Below are 18,613 nucleotides of genomic sequence, written 5' to 3'. Positions count from 1 at the left end.
CAGTAAAGGATGTGGAATCAGCTGTGACAGAGTGTTCCTGTCAGCTCCACCTGTTCTATCACACATTATCTGTGTGTGCATCAGCTCAGTCCATACCTGACAGTGTCCAGTGTCCAGTGTGGATCCTCCACTAGAGCAGACAGCTCCTGTCCTGAGGCTCCTGGATGGTTGTAGCTCAGGTCTAGCAGTCTGAGATGGGACGGATTGGACTTTAAGGCTGAGACCAGAGAAGAACATCCTTCCTCTGTGATCAGACATCCTGACAGTCTGCAACACAAAACATCACACATCATCTGAGGAGGAAAAGAAGCAGCGTCAGCTGTTGGACACAGTTATTCTGTGGATGGATTTCATTCCAAATGGGATTTACCTGGAGCCAGTTTCTATTTGACTGACTGGGCTCAGGACAAGATCTGAACACAGACTAAGATTTAGTCCAGTCCCTGTCCAAAATCTGGAAAGACCTGGGGCCTCATACATAAAGCGTGCGTACCTACAAAAACATGGTGTGTGCCCTTTTCCATGCTCATGTTCAGATGTATAAAGACTGAAATGACCGTGGAAATGTGTGATGCTCCACGTCAACTCCATAGCTGGCGTTCGCATGTTTCTAGTGCTTTGGAACCCTTGGTGACACTTAGAGGTGATACTGGGAAACTGTTAATAATGTGAAAAAGGTCATTCCTCCGAGTGATGTGCACATCAGAGATACACAGATGAACAATGAACACACCGGTACGCAATTATACTGCCAGAGCAGCACATCCACAACCAGAACCAGACCAACCCTGGACCCATCAATGCCAATCCTGTCCGAGAGGACATTCAGCAACAACCATATAAAGAGACAAGGACATGAAATTCACTGGTTGATAAATGCATTTAATGTAGTGTTAATGTCTATGAGAACATTTATAAGTCGGTCCAGGCGCACATTGATGCTGCCGATTGTCCTCACGATGTCCTCTTGTGACTCGGGTCAGCACAGACCCATGCCAGTCTGATGGGCATCAGCAGCGGGCTGTTGGACTGGAGGACCGAACGCCAGAGAGGTAACAGGAAGCCTCTGTGACAGGAGGTTGATACTGTGTCTCACCGTCTTCTCTCATTGTTGGAAAATAATAAATTGAGTGATTAAACATGAGTCACAGTCTTGGATTTCATCTTTAATATCCTGTCATGATTACGCATGGACCTTTATCTTGTTCGGCTGTGATCAGACTATTGTATGACCCCTAGAATGAACTAATGTGTGAATTACACAAATACTAACAAGTGTTCAGAGAACGCAAACCTCTGCCAAGCACCCCAAACAGTGTGCATGTGTGGATCAACTATTTCTTTTTAAATTAAACAGTTTCAAAGTTGTTCCATACAGCAGAAAACGTTGAAGCTTGGTACCAGTCATGTGTTTGTCAAATTAGATTAAGTTCCAATCAATATTTGTTGAATTATAATGAAAAATGTGTTGTAAATGGGATTTTCAGTGTTAAATGTAAATGTCCACAGAGTCCACATTCCACAGTGGATGTGGGCAATTTTGCGCCAGATACAAGATATTATTATATGTTACGGGTGGATCAAATTGGAGGCTAATCAGAGTAATTTTGAATTTTTTATGAATTTTCAAAAATTGCTCAATGATGAGAGATAGGAAAATTTGAGATTTTGTGACCTTGCTGTGACCTTGAACTTTGGCCTACTTGGCCCAAAATTAAATGGGTTGGTCCCAGGGCCTAGGCCTATCTGTGGAGACAATTTGGTAAAGATGGTTGGAATAGTTTTCCTGTAAAGTTGCTAACAAACAAACATGCAAGCACACAAACAAACACACAAAGCAAAGTGATCACAATACCTTCTGGTGGAGGTAAGTAAATATTTATCATGGGGGTGATCCGAGTCAGCCCTGTCAGACCAGTGTCACTCACATTAGTGATGACTCTCCGCTCAAACAGGCTGAGTTTGTCTTCTTTTCTCCTTCCGCCTGTTTTGGCCTGTGCTTCGCATCCACCTTGACATCATCATCTGATCATGCAGAGGGGAATCCCAGAGGGAGTCCCACCTGCAGACCCTGTTTATGCTGATTTGCATATTTAAATGTAGGCGTGGAGAGGGAGGAGTCAGGTACTCTAACATTTGCGATCAATTCCACGCTGATTGGGATGTATAAACAATCTAAAAAATGATATGCTGGCTCCATGTAAAAAATCGATGTAACAACTTCCATTAATCTTTTTACGTTATTTCAACTTGGCCATAATTTCGTAAATGCCACAAGACTTCTGTAGTTAGACAAACTCTATTACTTAAGTACAAACAACATGATTTGCTTTGTACTCTACAAGCTTAATCAAGTTGAACCAACTTAATATAAATTGTATGAAAACAGCTCCATTTACTTACACTAACTTATTGTTTTACTTTTATTCTACTCATAAATGTCCACACAAATTGTTACCTTAATTTTTTGAGTAGGCCTAACTTTAGTGATGTGACGTTCATGAACGAATCGAATCTTTTGAACGGCTCTTTGAAATGAACAATAGGAACCGAGTCTTTGTAAAGAGCCGTTCTTTTTTTTTTTTTTTTTAAAAGGAGGGAGTGTTCGATTGCCTGTCAGTTTAGCGTCACTGGGGAGGCATTGGCTTTATATACAGGGTAGAAGTGAGAGAACTCCTGATGTGGTATCATTTTGATATTTACATTAGAGATATCAGGTATTTTGCAAGGTTACTTGAAGTATTTTATTTGCACTACAGTTTTTTTAGGTATTTAAGTACTGTAATTGCAGTGATTAATCACTGTTGTGTTTTGTGCAATTTTTTCTGTATGTTTACACACATTTATTGTTCTTGTTTTGAGGAGAATAAAATGTTATTTCAAAAGAAAATGTTTTATTTTCTTCTTCATTTTTAGGCTACAGACTAGTCCACATAATGTACCATGATGTTTTTTGTCAAATTCCAGCATTTAACTAATGTCACCTCTCATGTCATGTATTTAGCCCACACATTTGAACTAACTCTTCTTTTTTTACAGTAAGATAATATTTACTGCCGCACCAATTAAACACCTTTAAAATGTAATGTCAATCATCACATGTAGCCTATTTAGTCATTAAAACATTGGCGTTTCAAAATAATGCAAAAATCATAAAAGAGCCAGTCTTTTGAATGGCTCTTTTCAGTGAACAGCTCCTGATTGAACAGCTCCCTTCAAAGAGCCAAAAATCCCATCACTACCTAACTTACTTCTAAATGTCAGAAGAATTCACACATTGATATTCCAGTTTAAGATCAAACTTGTCACTTAGTAGGAATTTATCTCAATGTAAGTTATCAGTTTGAGGATATTATTGATTTGTCAGGTTACAAGAACATTCATTAAACAGCATGAATATAGTCACTGATAAACAGGAAAGGCATTATTTGGCCTATGGCACTTACTCATGGTGCAGTCCTATAAAAATACAAAAAGAAACACAAAACGGTCAGTAAACATTAGCATGCACACATTAACTCAAAATTAACACCAACACCACAACCCTGCTGAACCCCTACACATAAAATAACACATTTTCAACAATATACCCAGAACCCACAATGCAAAGTGTCAAACAGACAAAAATATAACTACAATTTTAACTTACAAAGGAGCAAAAACGTGTATTATCCAGTCCTTGAATAATTAAAACTACTGTTGCAGAAATTCAGTGCCAATTAATAACCATAACACCATTTGGCTTCCATAAAACAAAATCTAACAAGACTAATGTTGTGGTCAAATTGCTCCATCAGTTAGCTAAAAGTCTGACGTTACTAGCTTATATGTTACCACCTCTAACTGAACAAAAGACTTTAGTGTAGTGTGGTGTAAAAATGATTTTTCATTTGCGTTGATAATTATTAGCTGTTATGAATAAAAGAAAGATTAATTATATGCATCAAGCCTTAAAGTTTAGTAAAGTTCTGTGCAAAACCGTGTTTCTCCCTTTTCTTTCTGTGCTTCCCTCCATCTGTCAGCAAAACATGTCCAGGCTCATCAGCTTTGTACTCAGCTTTTAAAGGAAGCTTACAAGATTTTTAAGCTGTACTAACTTAATATACTTCTATGTTAAGTTAAGGCAGAAATGTCTGTTCAAAATCGATATGTTACTAAGTTAAGACTGTTTCCCTTATTTTTAGTTTAGACCAACTTCATAAAATAATTCATCAACTGATTACAATGCAAACATGTAACAAACTTAATTTTTTAAGCAGAAAAAGCTCTTGATTTTAAGCTTAGCTTACTAACCCCATGAATCATTTCTTAGAGTGAAGGAAGTGTACTTGGATTCGGGCGTACGCAGTTTTATTCATTTGGATTTTTTTGTGCGTACGGACTTGTCTAGATTTGGGTGTATGCCAGGTTTCAGTATGAAATCCACGCAAGTCTTTATACATGAGGTCCATGATCTTTTATTGTTACTCAGAATAATTTAACTGGATGAAGATTGACTTTGGCCAAATAAAGACACAAATGTACAGATATTGGTCCTGTAGAGGAAGTTACATGTATCCTATATATATTTGCATGCATTCTATTTGTCACATAGGCTTTTACATCTATTCCCTTTGTCTTCGCATAGACCACATAAGAGTGGATGACTTTCTTTGTAGTTTATGACACCTGTAAATTCTTAACCTTTTATGACCTTACTTATCTGTTGTGTTTAGGCCACAGACCAGTGTGACACTTGGGGGGGGGTAAAATTGAGATCTCACAGACTCTCAGAGAGGCCTTATGTCTGAGTTCTGGGTCCCTCTGGCTCTGGTATAAGACACAGAAACTCAGATGATTCTTGGGACTTTTCAGACAGACAGCCTCAGCCTCTTTCTGATCTGTACCCCTTTACTGGAGCTCCAATAAACTTTCTTCCTTGAAGACACTGATCGCTTGAACTGACCCTTCTTTATTTTAGATGAATTAGTAGAGTATTATTTTTTCCATAACAATTGGTGTCAGAAGTGGGATAGCTGAAGGTCCGCTGTGGAACACTCGACGTCGGGAGGGTCGCGCCCAGAACAAGCCAACAGAAGCAAGTTCTCCTCTACCTCGCTTCAAACTTTGAGAGACGAGAGGTTCCGACCGTCAGAGTGAAAAACAGTCGACTTCACGTCTGTTCCAACGAACTCAAACTCTACTTCCTCGTCTGAAGGGTGAGACGTATTTTTTCCAATTATTAAATTTAAGTATTTGCTTATCAGTTAAAAAGAAATAAGGGAGAAAAAAAACTTAATTAAATTAAATTAAGTTTAGTAAATTACATGTCCTCTACTAAAGAACCCTGAATGTACCTGTTTTGAGACAGAGAAGTCTGGAATTAAAGCCAGTGGTTAGAGGCCACGGGGGGTTTTCCACTTGTACTTTAGAAACGAAGTGAAATAGATACAGGGACGCCTGTATCTAAATAATCGTTAAATCGGGAAACGTGGCAGTGCGGCGTCACGGCGTTTCATGGTTAGGCTGATTTAATCGATAAAGGGTAAAGCGTTTGGAACGCAATCAACCGGTTGATATCACAACTAATTCCTTTAACCGCACATTAGAGGTACTCATCACGTTTTCGTGGTGAGGAGGTTAGAGGGGTTACTTGTTTAGTGAACTTTGTCTTGTACCCAAACTTCTTTGGCCGTACATTAGAGGTACCCGTTAGGAATTTCCTGGCGGGGAGGTCAGAGAGGTTCAGTCAAACCAGGATTTGACTATGGGAAACGGGCAAAGTAAAGGAGCGGCGACTCCAAAGGGCCCTTTAGTGGAGGACATGACAAAAAAAATATGGTTCTGAAAGCGTTCAGTGTCTGACGGTCTGGACAAGCCAGTTTGGCTTTCCTGAGGGAGGTTCTCTTCGTCAAAATCAGCTGAAACAATTAAAACAGAAATTAGAGGACAAGGAAGCTCAGTTAAAACAAAGAAAGACAATCAAAGTGAAAGATTTAAAGGATATTGAAAAACACAGAGAATGTTTAAAATACTGGGAGGATGAAGCAGAACGTAGGGACAGAAAGCAATTCTTAAAACGTATGACAAAGCTTAAAACAACAGATGATACAGTAAAAAACACATGCACTGAGACAAAAGGGAAAGACACACCCACTGAGCAGAAAACTATGCCTACTACACCCAAATAAGTCACACACCCTGTTTCTTCTTTGTACCCCAGTCTCACAGGACACAAAGGAATTCTCCTCAACGACCCCCCTCCATACCGACCCCCACCTGAAGCACCACCTCAACCTCAGCCTCCGTTCCAGCTTCCACTTCAACCTCCACCTCTTCCTACACCTCCTCAACGAATAGGAGTCCACCTCCCACCTCCACAAGAACTAACTCCTCCTCCAATCCAAGATAAAGAAGAAGATGATGATGGCCTGAAGGAGGAAGGTAGTGCCCAAGGGGGAAGGGATCAGCCAACCGTGCAGCAGACACCCTCCCCTGCTAGAGCGACTGCATCTGCCTATAACCTCAGATCACAAAGCAGGAAGCCAGCTCCAAGTTTCATGATGCCAATGATTCAATGCATTGGTGCTGATAATGAACCTCATTATGTCTATAGACCTTGGACAGTAGCAGACATGGAAGAAAACCTCAAACATCTTCCTGACATTGACAATGATGGCCGACGATTTGCTGACAGTTTACTCCTGTTCTGCCAGTCGTTTACACCCACCATGCCCGAACTGAACAGGTTACTAATGATGAAACTGGGACCAACAAGACACAGCCAACTGCGAGCTCGTCTTCAAGGTGACCAACACATCCACACATTGACTGGACAAATGCGGCCAACAATGATTACAGAGTGGCGATAGAACAACTCAATGCAGACATCATCAGACTGTTTCCAGCCAAAATAAATATGTCAGCCATCACCAGCTGCAAACAGAAAGATGATGAGACAGTTGATGATTTTTATCACCGTCTCCACAAAGTGTTCAATGATAACAGTGGTCTCGTAGAACCGAATCCACTAGGAGATGTTCCTGGTCCATGGGAAACTCATCTCAGCCACGCCTTCCTCAAGGGGCTACGCCCATCCCTCTCTGAAGCTGTATCACGTTCCTGCATTGGAGTCGAAGAAGCTAGACTTACTGAAATCATTCGCCATGCGAAACATGCTGAAAATCATGAAAAGGAGCAAAAAGCTAAAGATGAGCTGAAACGCAAAGAAATAAAACACAAAGCTCATCTCACTATGGTTCAGGCTGTCACCCAAATGCAAGGTCAACAATGTCAACAGCCATCACCTGTCAATGCCCCATCAACCAGAGGTCGAGGTTATTATGGGGGAAGAGGAAACCGATACCAACCATCACATCAATTCCACCCACATCAGCCTGAGACCGACGGTTGTTTCATCTGTGGATCCAAAGACCACTGGGCCAGAGACTGTCCACAAAACCGTGGCCGCTTTTCCAGAGGCCAGGGGACATTCAGAAGAGGACGCATGGGCTCTAGACAACAGGCTGGTGACTGACTTCTAGGGTGGGCGGGGCCACCGTTGAGTGAGATGACCTTTCATCCTACAGCAGCTGGACAGAGAAGTGACACACAACATGCACAAACACAAACACACACACGTACACATACCATGTATTCTTCAGGTGCCTATGAGAAATTTCCAACTTTTACTTTAAATGTTCAGGGAAAACCCATCTCCTTTTTAGTTGATTCAGGAGCAACCCATTCAGTTTTGAAAATGTCAAATTTTCCAAATTGTAAATTAAGTGGACGTTCCATTCACTCAGTGGGAGCAGTGGGCATTACAGTAAAGGAGCGTTTTACCATGCCACTACCATGCACTGATGAGGGAGATATGACAAATTCACCAATTACACTAAAGCACAGTTTTCTGTTATCTCCAGTGTGTCCCATAAACCTTATGGGAAGAGATTTGATGATCAGATTGGGCATTGTTCTCTCATCCACACCAGAGGGCATTCAAGTCTCTCGTTCCACATTTAATATGGTAAAACACACTGTTGATGATTTATTGTACATTTATCAATGGACAATACCTCTCCCTGAGGCTGAAAACATGCTTGAATTGGCTAAAAGACATGTTTCCCCCTCTGCAGACTTTAAGCAAGCATGGGAGTTACATTGCACTGCCCATGTGTCCCACTCAGTCGATGACATGTATTCCACACGGTTTTTTGAAGATGCCAACGATGATCTGACCATGTGCACATTGTTCTGGAATTCCATGCACAGCGCTTTCTCTCTTTCTCTCTCCCCACACCAAACTCCCTTTTACACCATTCATGATGCACATCCACACATTTCTCTCTCTAAAAGTTCTTCGGATTAATGGTTTGACCTAGGTCCATTTGTCAAAATGTGTGAAGACATTACTGATTGGACATCTACTCATCATGAAAACGTCATGTTTTCTCCTTCTCATGATGTTTACAAAATGCCTTACACTGTTATCACTAACAGTCCCAAATTCCTTTCTCTGCTTAGGAATGCAGATAAGACACACACACACACGGCTTTTTCTTTGTTCACAGACACATCTCAGCTGCCCCCTGCTTTGGCTGAAGTTCCTCACTCACTATGGGCAGCTCACAAATATGACGTGGGACTAATTAAATCTGCTGAACCAATTACAATCACACCAAAATCTCAATTTCGGCCTATCCAACCACAGTACCCACTCAAACCGGAAGCAATTGAAGGCATAAGGCCAGTTTTAAACTCGTTGCTTGAAGCTGGAGTTATTGTTCCATGTCCTAACTCACCAGTAAGAACACCAATGTTTCCTATAAACAAAATCCGGGACATTCCATCAAACGAATAGCGTTTTATCAATGATCTAAGAGCCATGAATGCAGCTGTTCATGCCAGAGCACCTCTTGTGCCAAATCCATATACAATTCTTGCTCAAATTCCACCAGATGCTCAGTTTTTCTCTGGGATTGACCTTTCCAATGCTTTCTTCAGCGTTCCAGTTCACCCAGACAGTCAGTACTGGTTTGCATTTGAGTATGATGGAAAGCCATACACCTTCACCAGGCTATGTCAAGGTTACTGTGAGTCACCAACCATTTACAATCAGGCTCTGTGCACCAGCCTTGTGCCCCTACAGCTTACACCAGGTACTGCATTAGTGCAGTATGTGGATGATCTGTTGATTGCAGTGCCTTCTGCAGACCAATGCCAAAAATACACAATCAGTCTCTTGAAACATTTGGCAGCAGAAGGTCATAAGGCTTCTCTTTCCAAACTGCAATTTGTTCAACCCACAGTGACATTTTTAGGCCATGTCATTTCAGGTGAAGGTAAAACATTGTCTCCAAAACGAATCAAAGCCATAGCCTCTCTTCCAAAACCAATAACAAAGAAACAAATGATGTCATTTATGGGAATCTGTTCTTATTGTCGTTCTTTTGTTCCCAACTATTCACAGCTGGAACAACCTTTGCAAGAAATCACACATGCACCAGGGTGACTGCCTTGAGTCATGTAACATGGACCCCTGACGCAGAAAAAGCTTTCACAGACATGAAAAAAGCTCTTCAATCTCCACCTACTCTTGGTATCCCTGATTCTAACAAACCATTCACTCAGGCTGTAGATGAACGTTCAGGTTGTATGACGTCTGTTCTTCTCCAGTCACATGGTGACAGATTGCGTCCTCTTGCCTACTTCTCATCCAAGTTAGACCCAGTAGCAGCAGGCCTTCCAAAATGTCTCCGGGCTGTTGCTGCTGCTGAAAAGGCTTTGATTGCATCTCGTGACATTGTGGGTTATTCTGAACTAACTCTCCATGTCCCTCATGCAGTCTCCTTGATTCTGCTTGAACAAAAAACATCACATCTTTCAGCTGCACGCTACCTCCGCTACCACACGTGTCTACTAGACATGCCTAATGTCACAATTAAATGTTGCAACACCCTTAATCCAGCTTCACTCCTTCCTCTGCCAGAAGAAGGTGAGCCTCACGATTGTGTGGCTGAATTAGCTTTTATGTGCGCACCAAGACCTGACCTGACTGACACACCACTGACCAACCCTGACCTCATTCTCTATGTGGATGGGTCAGCAACACGTGACCCGACTGGAACTAATCATGTGGGTTTTTCTGTTGTTTCAGATTCGGAGATTCTCTCTTCTGGACCTCTTCCATGTCACCTCTCAGCACAAGCGGCAGAGCTCATAGCACTCACTGAAGCATGCAAAATTGCATCAGGACAAACTGTTACCATCTACACAGACTCCAGATACACCTTTGGTGTCGTACATGACTTTGGTGCGCTCTGGAAATGTAGAAATTTCCTCAAATCAGATGGTAAACCAATTCTGAACCACACCTTAGTGGCTGAACATTTAGATGCCATCTTGCTCCCATCTGCCATTGCAGTCTGTAAATGCTCCGCCCACACCACTGCTTCTGATCCAGTCTCACTAGGCAATACATCTGCTGATGCAGCTGCAAAGGCTGCGTCTCTTCTTCCCCTGTCACATGCTCACACACTCACACTTCTTTCCCGGCAACAGGAGGACACCCAGCCCACTTCCTCTGTGGTTGCTATGCAAACTTTTGCCACACCACAGGAGAAACAGCTGTGGAAATCCTCAGGTGCTCATTTTGATCCAGACTCAAAAATTTGGTTTGGTCCTAATGACAACCCTTGTTTGCCAAAGCATTTCTTCCCTCATTTTGCTAAGTTGACACATGGGTTAGACCATGTATCAAAAGGGGGAATGCTGGAAGCAATAAATCAATGTTGGTTCACAAAAGGGTTTTCGGTTACAGCTCAAAAACATTGTGAATCTTGTGTCATATGTATAACACAGAACCCAGGAAAAGCAACAAAAGTTCAACGTTTGGCTGCACATCCACCACCTACCAGACCCTTTGAACACATTATGATGGATTTCATTGAATTAACGCCATCAGAGGGAAAGAAATACTGTTTAGTCATAGTTAACATGTGGTCAAAATGGGTTGAGGCATTTCCAACATCTAAACAAACAGCAGATGCTGTGTCCAAAGCGCTTTTACGCGATATCATCCCAAGATGGGGAATACCAACAAAAATCTCTAGTGATAATGGCACACACTTCACCAATGAAGCAATCACACAATTAGGCAAATATTTGGGCATGGACATCAGAAAACATTGCGCTTATCACCCAGCGAGCGGAGGGGCAATAGAAAGAGAAAATGGGACACTCAAAAACAAACTAGCCAAATGTTGTGCCGAAACAAATTTGCCATAGACCAAAGCTTTACCAATTGTACTGATGTACATGAGAATGAGGAAAAGAACGAGAACTAATTTAAGTCCTTTTGAAATTTTGTTTGCAGCCCCATCTCACGTAGGAATTGAAGCTCCAATGGGATCCCTTCCATCTACAACTCTGTGAAGATTCCATGTTGTCTTACTGTGCTAACCTGTCATCTAATTTGTCACAAATTAGGAAACAGGTGTCAGAGGCCCTTCCCATTCCAGCTTCAGGTCCACTTCACAACCTTCAACCAGGTGACTTCGTGCTGGTTAAAGACTTCAGAAGGAAGAACTGGAAATCCAGACGCTGGTGTGGTCCATTTCAAGTTCTTCTCGTCACCCAAACAGCCGTAAAGGTCGCTGAAAGAGCCATGCGGGTTCACACCAGTCACTGCAAAAAGGTCATCTCCACATCACCTGCCTAAAAGGTCCATGTGACATGCCAAGTCACCACCCAACGATATAGACGAGGATGAGAAGCTGATGACATCTGTAGTAAGACCAAAACCACCAACGAACAGATGGTGAATTAAAACGCTCTGTTCCACCGCATCCGACTTGAGAACCTTCCCTGACGTGACTAAGGGAGAGATCCTCTCTCATCTTCTGCATCCACACACATACAGGTAACACAACCCTGAGTGTAAGCCAAGCGCTGCTCAAAGGGTCATATAATTCACATTACACAACCACTGCCCAGTACATTTTTGAACCTGTGTTTGGCTAGGTAAAACAGAGGTGGGAAACCTAACGGTGACTTCCCCTGTAAGTCGCTTTGGAAAAAAGCGTCTGCCAAAATGCGTAAACATAAACAAAACCTCTGGTTCGCGGAAACCTTACGGTGTCAACTGACGCAAACCCTAGCAAAACATCACAAACTGACTCTGTTCATGAACTTTGAAAGACAGCAAAGAAACGTCACTCCCCTCCTACATCCCTGACTGAAGAGCGGACCTGAACTCAGCTGTAAATCATCACATGCACTAACCAACGATCTCAAGCACTGACCCTGAGTGTACTAATTGGTTTCTTAATCAACTTCTTCTGGTTTCAGATGATGAGCCTATTTGTCATAGTAATTAGTAAATTTTTGAACATGTAAATATGAAAACCTCCCTATTTTCTACATCTTTCCTTGTATGTTATCTAAGAGTCTGTCCTCCAGAAAAACAAATATTTTTCTTTGATGGTTTATGAAGTCACTACTTAAACCTTGGTTGGGGTGTAGTGATGGATGTGTTCATCAGTCTTTTTATCTTTGTATATTCTAAGTGATCAATGAATGATCAAGAGGGAGGAGATTGTAGAGGAAGTTACATGTATTCTATATATATTTGCATGCATTCTATTTGTCACATAGGCTTTTACATCTATTCCCTGTGTCTTCGCATAGACCACATAAGAGTGGATGACTTTCTTTGTAGTTTATGACACCTGTAAATTCTTAACCTTTTATGACCTTACTTATCCGTTGTGTTTAGGCCACAGACCAGTGTGACACTTGGGGGGGGATAAAATTGAGATCTCACAGACTCTCAGAGAGGCCTTATCTCTGAGTTCTGGGTCCCTCTGGCTCTGGTATAAGACACAGAAACTCAGATGATTCTTGGGACTCTCAGACAGACAGCCTCAGCCTCTTTCTGATCTGTACCCCTTTATTGGAGCTCCAATAAACTTTCTTCCTTGAAGACACTGATCACTTGTACTGACCCTTCTTTATTTTAGACGAATTAGTAGAGTATTATTTTTTCCATAACAGTCCAAAAACATCAAGTGCATAAATGAACATCCTTCACCACCTCCAAATCAAAGGTTCAGTGGTTCTTGGGTTCCAGTGTTTGAACAGACAAACCAGTTCCACTCCAGTCCAACCCTCAGACTGTAGACAATTTAATGTCCTTTGGATAGTATCTGTAGATTTAGACTCATTTGGTTCAAATACATCTTCATACAGTTTAGTTCCTGTGTTTGTTTCCTGGAAATAAAGGAACATGTGTGTGTTTCATGTCAGACACTGAACAGCTGGTCTGAAAACCAGGTCAGACTGATCCACTACATGTACATCATGGTTTTAATCATCATCGTTCACACTGGTTGAACAATCCAAACCTGAGAGTCTCCAGTTTACAGTCTGGACTCCTTAGTCCATCTGACAGGATCTTCAGTCCTGAATCCTTTAGGTCGTTGTTACTGAGGTCCAGATGAGTCAGACTAGAATACTGGGATCTGAGAACTGAGGACAGACCTTCACAGCTTCTCTCTGACAGGTTACAGATACTCAACCTGGAGGACACAGATGATATTTGGATTACAATCAGGTCAGGTCTGGACTGAAGGACCATCACAGTCCACATAGATCTCAGTTTGTTCTACAGCTCAGATCCAAATAAAGCTGCACAATTTAGTGAAAAACACTTTTTTGGGGGGAATTTGAGTCTGTTTGCTTGTTTATCAAATCAAATGCACAGATGAGTCATTTAACAATGTCAAATCAAACATAAAAACTGAAACTAGTGTAAAAATACCAAAACCTAAAAGTAGAAACACCTTAATGTTGTGATTTTTATTTTTCCTGTTTTCCACAGTATCTCCATTTGCTCAGTGTCACTAAATCCAAATCATCACCATAGAACAGAGGTGGGGTTGAACTTCCATTCCCAATTTTCCATTTGGATCACCATAAATCCACCTAAATCCTGATCTTTAAATTGTGGTCTTTTTCCATTTTAAAATTACACAGGTTGATTTAGTGATTACACTTGTGTTTGACTTGATTGTGCAGCTCTAGATCTAATACACCTGCATTTAAACAAGTACAACATGACTTAATAAAACTCAGTCAGGACCAAAGATCAGAAAAAATTGAATTCACATTCTAACTTTATCTGACCTGAGAGTCTCCAGTTTACAGTCTGGACTCCTGAGTCCATCTGACAGGATCTTCAGTCCTGAATCCTCCAGGTCATTACTGCTGAGGTCCAGACGTCTGAGACTAGAGGACCGGGATCTGAGAACTGAGGACAGACCTTCAAAGCCTCTTTCTGATAGGTCATAGACAGTCAGTCTGCAGAAACAGAACAGATGTGTTTGTTTTATTAAAAACAGCAGCAGAATAAACTAATCTTCACTAAACTCCACTTCATTTCAGTTCCAATAGTTCTAGAGATAACCACTAGTTCTGGTCAAATATCAGGTTATAAAGTCAGTGTATCACAGAGCTACTATTTCCTGTTAACACTCAGACAAACTGTATGGACTTTCACTGCTGTTCATTTATGATTATGGTTATGACCCCTTTATTTATCTGGGGGTCTCAGTAACACGTACATTTACAGATGTATTTAAAGAGAATCTGGAACCAGCATTGAAGACCAAACAGGATCTAAATCCATGGTCCACCATAAACTAACTCACATGTTTGATGGACTGGATCAGATGTTCTCCTACTGTCATACACATGAAGTGGATTGGATGTGAATTCCATCAAGTTATGATGTTGATTAATATGATCAGTGTCGTGGTTTGACAAGGAATGAATAAGGTGTAAAAATGTTCTAAACCAGACTCTAAATTCAACAAACTCCACTCTGTTTGGACTCACACAGCTTTGTTGGAGGCTTTGACGACTGGCAGCAAACTCAGAAGAGCCTCCTCTGAACCAAAGTATTTGTTCAGGTCAGACTCATCCAGATCTTTATCTGATGACAGTAACATGAAGACCACAGCTGACCACTGAGCAGGAGACAGAACATTTGGGTTGAAATGTTTATCTCTCAGGTACTGTTGGATCTGATCCACCAGAGATCGATCCTCCAGTTCATTCAGACAGTGGAACAGGTTGATGCTTTTCTCTACAGACAGTTTATCATTAATCTTCTCCTTGATGTACTCAGCTGTCTCCTGATTGGTCTTTGAGCTACTTCCTGTCTGTTTCATCAGACCTTGTAGGAGTCTGTGATTGGTCTGCAGTGATAGACCCAGGAGGAAGCGCAGGAACAGGTCCAGGTGTCCATTTGGACTCTGTAAGGCCTGGTCCACAGCGGTCTGGTAGAACTGTGTCTGTGCAGATCCAGACCTCTGGGATGTGGTTTGTTCTTCTGACAGCAGATTGACTCCAGTGTCGATGAAGGTCTGATGGACATGAAGAGCAGCCAGAAACTCCTGGACACTCAGATGGATGAAGCAGAACCTCTGGTCCTGGTACAGTCCTCTCTCCTCTTTGAAGACCTCTGTGAACACTCCTGAGTACACTGAGGCTGAGCTGATATCGATGCCACACTCTGTCAGGTCTGATTCATAGAAGATCAGGTTTCCTTTCTTCAGCTGCTCAAAGGCCAGTTTTCCCAGAGACTCAATCATCTTCCTGGTCTCTGGACTCCAGTGTGAATCTGTCTCAGATTTTCCATCATACTTGACGTTCTTCAGTTTGGCCTGAACCACCAGGAAGTGGATGTACATCTCAGTCAGGGTCTTGGGCAGTTGTCTTCTGTCTGTGGTCTTCAACATGTCCTCCAGAACTCTAGCAGTGATCCAGCAGAAGACTGGGATGTGACACATGATGTGGACGCTTCGTGACATCTTGATGTGGGAGATGATTGTGTTGGTCTGTTCTTCATCTGTGAACCTCTTCCTGAAGTACTCCTCCTTCTGTGGGTCAGTGAACCCTCTGACCTCTGTCACCATGTCAACACACTGAGCAGGGATCTGATTGGCTGCTGCAGGTCGTGTGGTTATCCAGAGGCGAGCAGAGGGAAGCAGGTTCCCCCTGATGAGGTTCATCAGCAGCACATCCACTGAGGTGGACTCTGTAACATCAGTCAGGATCTGAGTGTTGTTGAAGTCCAGAGGAGGTCGACACTCATCCAGACCATCTAAGATGAACACCACCCGGAGGTCTTCATAGATCCAGATTCCTGCTTCTTTGGTTTCAGTGAAGAAGTGATGAACCAGTTCCACCAAGCTGAACTTCTTCTGTTTCAGCACATTCAGCTCTCTGAAGGTGAATGGAAATATGAAGTGGATGTCCTGGTTGGCTTTGTCTTCAGCCCAGTCCAGACTGAACTTCTGTGTTAAGACTGTTTTCCCGATGCCGGCCACGCCCTTTGTCAGCACTGTTCTGATTGGTTCATCTGTGTCAGGTGGTGTTTTAAAGATGTCTTCACATGTGATGGTTGTTGGTGGTCTGTGTGGGTTCCTGGATGCTGTTTCAATCTGTCTGACCTCATGGTCCTGGTTGACCTCTGTAGCCCCTCCCTCTGTGATGTAGAGCTCTGTGTAGATCTGGTTCAGGAGGGTTTTGGGGTTTCCTGCTTTAGCGATGCCCTCAAACACACACTCAAACTTCTGCTGCAGGTTACGTTTCAGTTTCCGCTGCTGAACTCCAGACCGACTTCCTGAATGCAGACCCAGATAAAACCATCAGTCTCACAGTAAATCCAAGTATTTTCATCTGTTCAATCTGTACAGAATGGTCTTACTGCGGTGCAGACGCTCAGCCAGCTCCTCCTGCTTCAGCCTCCTCGGGAAGTTCAGTGTGATCTTCAGAAAAGCCTCTGAGCTCCTCTGTTCTTCATCCTCATCCTTCAGACTCTCTAAGCATTCTGGGTAATCTGTACTCAGAATCTGGTGGAACTTCTTCAGGAACAGAAAACATGATGAAAGACACAAAGTCCACCCATGGACCAAAACTCAGGTCCATGTTGGACACAGTGATGTCCACTGGTCTGAAACCAGCGGCAGGAGATGATTGGACAGAACAGATGGACCAGTAGATGTTGGACATGTACTCACCTTAAATATGGAGTCCAGCTGAGTCTGATCCTGTAGACCAGTGGGAACCTCTGAGCTCTGCTGCTCCACTCTGTGGACCAATCATCAACAATGAGCTCACATTATGTCTGTCCACACTGACACCAACAGGTGGACACACCTGGACGTCAACATGAGTCACATGACCCCCTGCAGTGGGGAAGGTGTCCTGGTCCTGCTGATCCCACTGAGAATCAACATCTCAGTCTGTTTGGAGCTTCACACTCACTGGGTTTAGTTGATCTCATCCACATTTGGATGAAACCAACAGCTCTGTCCTAACAGTGTGTCCTCACCATCTTCACTCACAACATATGATACAAAGGTGTTCAGTGGACCAGGAATCAACCCTGGACTCTGATCCAGTATCATCCAGGACCAGGTCCCACTACAACAACAGGTTTTCATTGATCAGGTTTAGTGTGATTCTCCTGCCAGTGTCTGAACCATAGACTGAAGAAAGAGCCCATGTGACACAGACGGTGCAACAGGACTAACTTTAGGTCGGACATAGAACGCCAAGTTAGGACTGACTGAGCTGAAAACCCTGTAGGTGAATCTGGACCAGATCTGAGGTTCACTTACTGAGTCTCTGAAACACGTCCTGTTTTAAAACATATTGGGAGAAACATGGAGTGATCACTCTTCATGGACACACAGCTGGGTCCAGGTCCAGGTCCAGGTCCAGGTCCAGGTCTGTGAACATTGATGGTACAGTGGTTTTAGTGCTGAACTCTGACATTAAACTGTGGTCTTAGTGTGATTCATATCCTACTGCAGAAGAATCCAGTTTCATGTGGACGTTAAAGGAGATGCTGTTCTCTGTCAAATGTTTTCTGACTCTGCTGTGACCTCTGACCTGACGCTCATTAGGGTGGTCCTTCAGTAGAGCCAAAATATAAAGTTCACAATATTCTGGCTCTGACCCCTAAAATTTGTTCCATTTGACATAAGATGCAGACAGACCAACCTTCATACATTTTAAATATTGCTGAGTGGTTCCTCAATGAGTCTGAATTTTAGCCTCACAGTCATTAAAATGTTATTTCAACCAAGCTGCTTTTATTCTTTCTCATAAAGTTTTACAAGTTTGACAAACTGGTAATTTTAAACTGTCTCACTTCTTGTGACACTAAAAATAAAACAGTCACATATGATTTGACAGATTTGAGATCAGCTGAAGCCCTCACAGGTGGTTCGTTGTTGCCTATGCTAGTTTTCATAGAGTGAACAATTTCTGATTTTATCTCAGATGGAACATCTGGGGTCACCGTGGTTTAGGAGGTAGAGCAGGATGCCCAATAATCGAAGGGTTGGTGGTTCAGATCCTGCTCTGTGCCGTTGTGTCCTTGATAAACTGCACTTCAACTTTGGAGACACTGGACAATTTAAACATTATATTGTATGAGATCCAGATAATGGCAGATATCTGCCATGGATTCCAATGCACTTGACACTGATTTTCAGTTAAAATATTCCACTTTTTCTGAGATCAAGTCCCAAAAAATCTATCATGATACCTGTCACTG

The 18,613-nt window shown here is 42.4% G+C and overlaps 5 protein-coding genes across 10 annotated transcripts in view; 3 read left to right on the top strand and 2 right to left on the bottom strand.

Moving 5' to 3' along the window:
• LOC115435836 (uncharacterized) overlaps positions 1 to 18,613 on the top strand; it is a 1,131,008-nt gene that overhangs the window by 461,419 nt on the left and 650,976 nt on the right. The gene's annotated exons all lie outside the window — the stretch shown is intronic.
• Positions 1 to 18,613, bottom strand: part of LOC115436331 (zinc finger protein 658B-like) — a 763,626-nt gene that overhangs the window by 328,937 nt on the left and 416,076 nt on the right. The window lies entirely within an intron of this gene.
• The window catches only part of LOC115436291 (zinc finger protein 239-like), an 887,505-nt gene that overhangs the window by 493,981 nt on the left and 374,911 nt on the right, over positions 1 to 18,613 (top strand). The gene's annotated exons all lie outside the window — the stretch shown is intronic.
• LOC115436268 (zinc finger protein 664-like) overlaps positions 1 to 18,613 on the top strand; it is a 70,674-nt gene that overhangs the window by 26,851 nt on the left and 25,210 nt on the right. The window lies entirely within an intron of this gene.
• The window catches only part of LOC115435840 (protein NLRC3-like), a 42,466-nt gene that overhangs the window by 2,594 nt on the left and 21,259 nt on the right, over positions 1 to 18,613 (bottom strand). The window contains exons 2-6 of the mRNA XM_030158452.1: positions 16,754 to 16,880; positions 14,878 to 16,669; positions 14,167 to 14,340; positions 13,386 to 13,559; positions 97 to 267 (exon numbers count right to left, since the gene is read on the bottom strand). Coding sequence (XP_030014312.1) covers positions 97 to 267; positions 13,386 to 13,559; positions 14,167 to 14,340; positions 14,878 to 16,669; positions 16,754 to 16,880 — 2,438 coding nt within the window. The remainder of the gene's footprint in view (positions 1 to 96; positions 268 to 13,385; positions 13,560 to 14,166; positions 14,341 to 14,877; positions 16,670 to 16,753; positions 16,881 to 18,613) is intronic.

Source organism: Sphaeramia orbicularis, chromosome 16 (genome assembly GCF_902148855.1).
Source record: "Sphaeramia orbicularis chromosome 16, fSphaOr1.1, whole genome shotgun sequence".
In the NCBI taxonomy this organism is placed as follows: Eukaryota; Metazoa; Chordata; class Actinopteri; order Kurtiformes; family Apogonidae; genus Sphaeramia; species Sphaeramia orbicularis.
The sequence above is the reverse complement of the archived record's forward strand: the minus strand, read 5'-3'. Positions and strand labels throughout refer to the sequence as shown.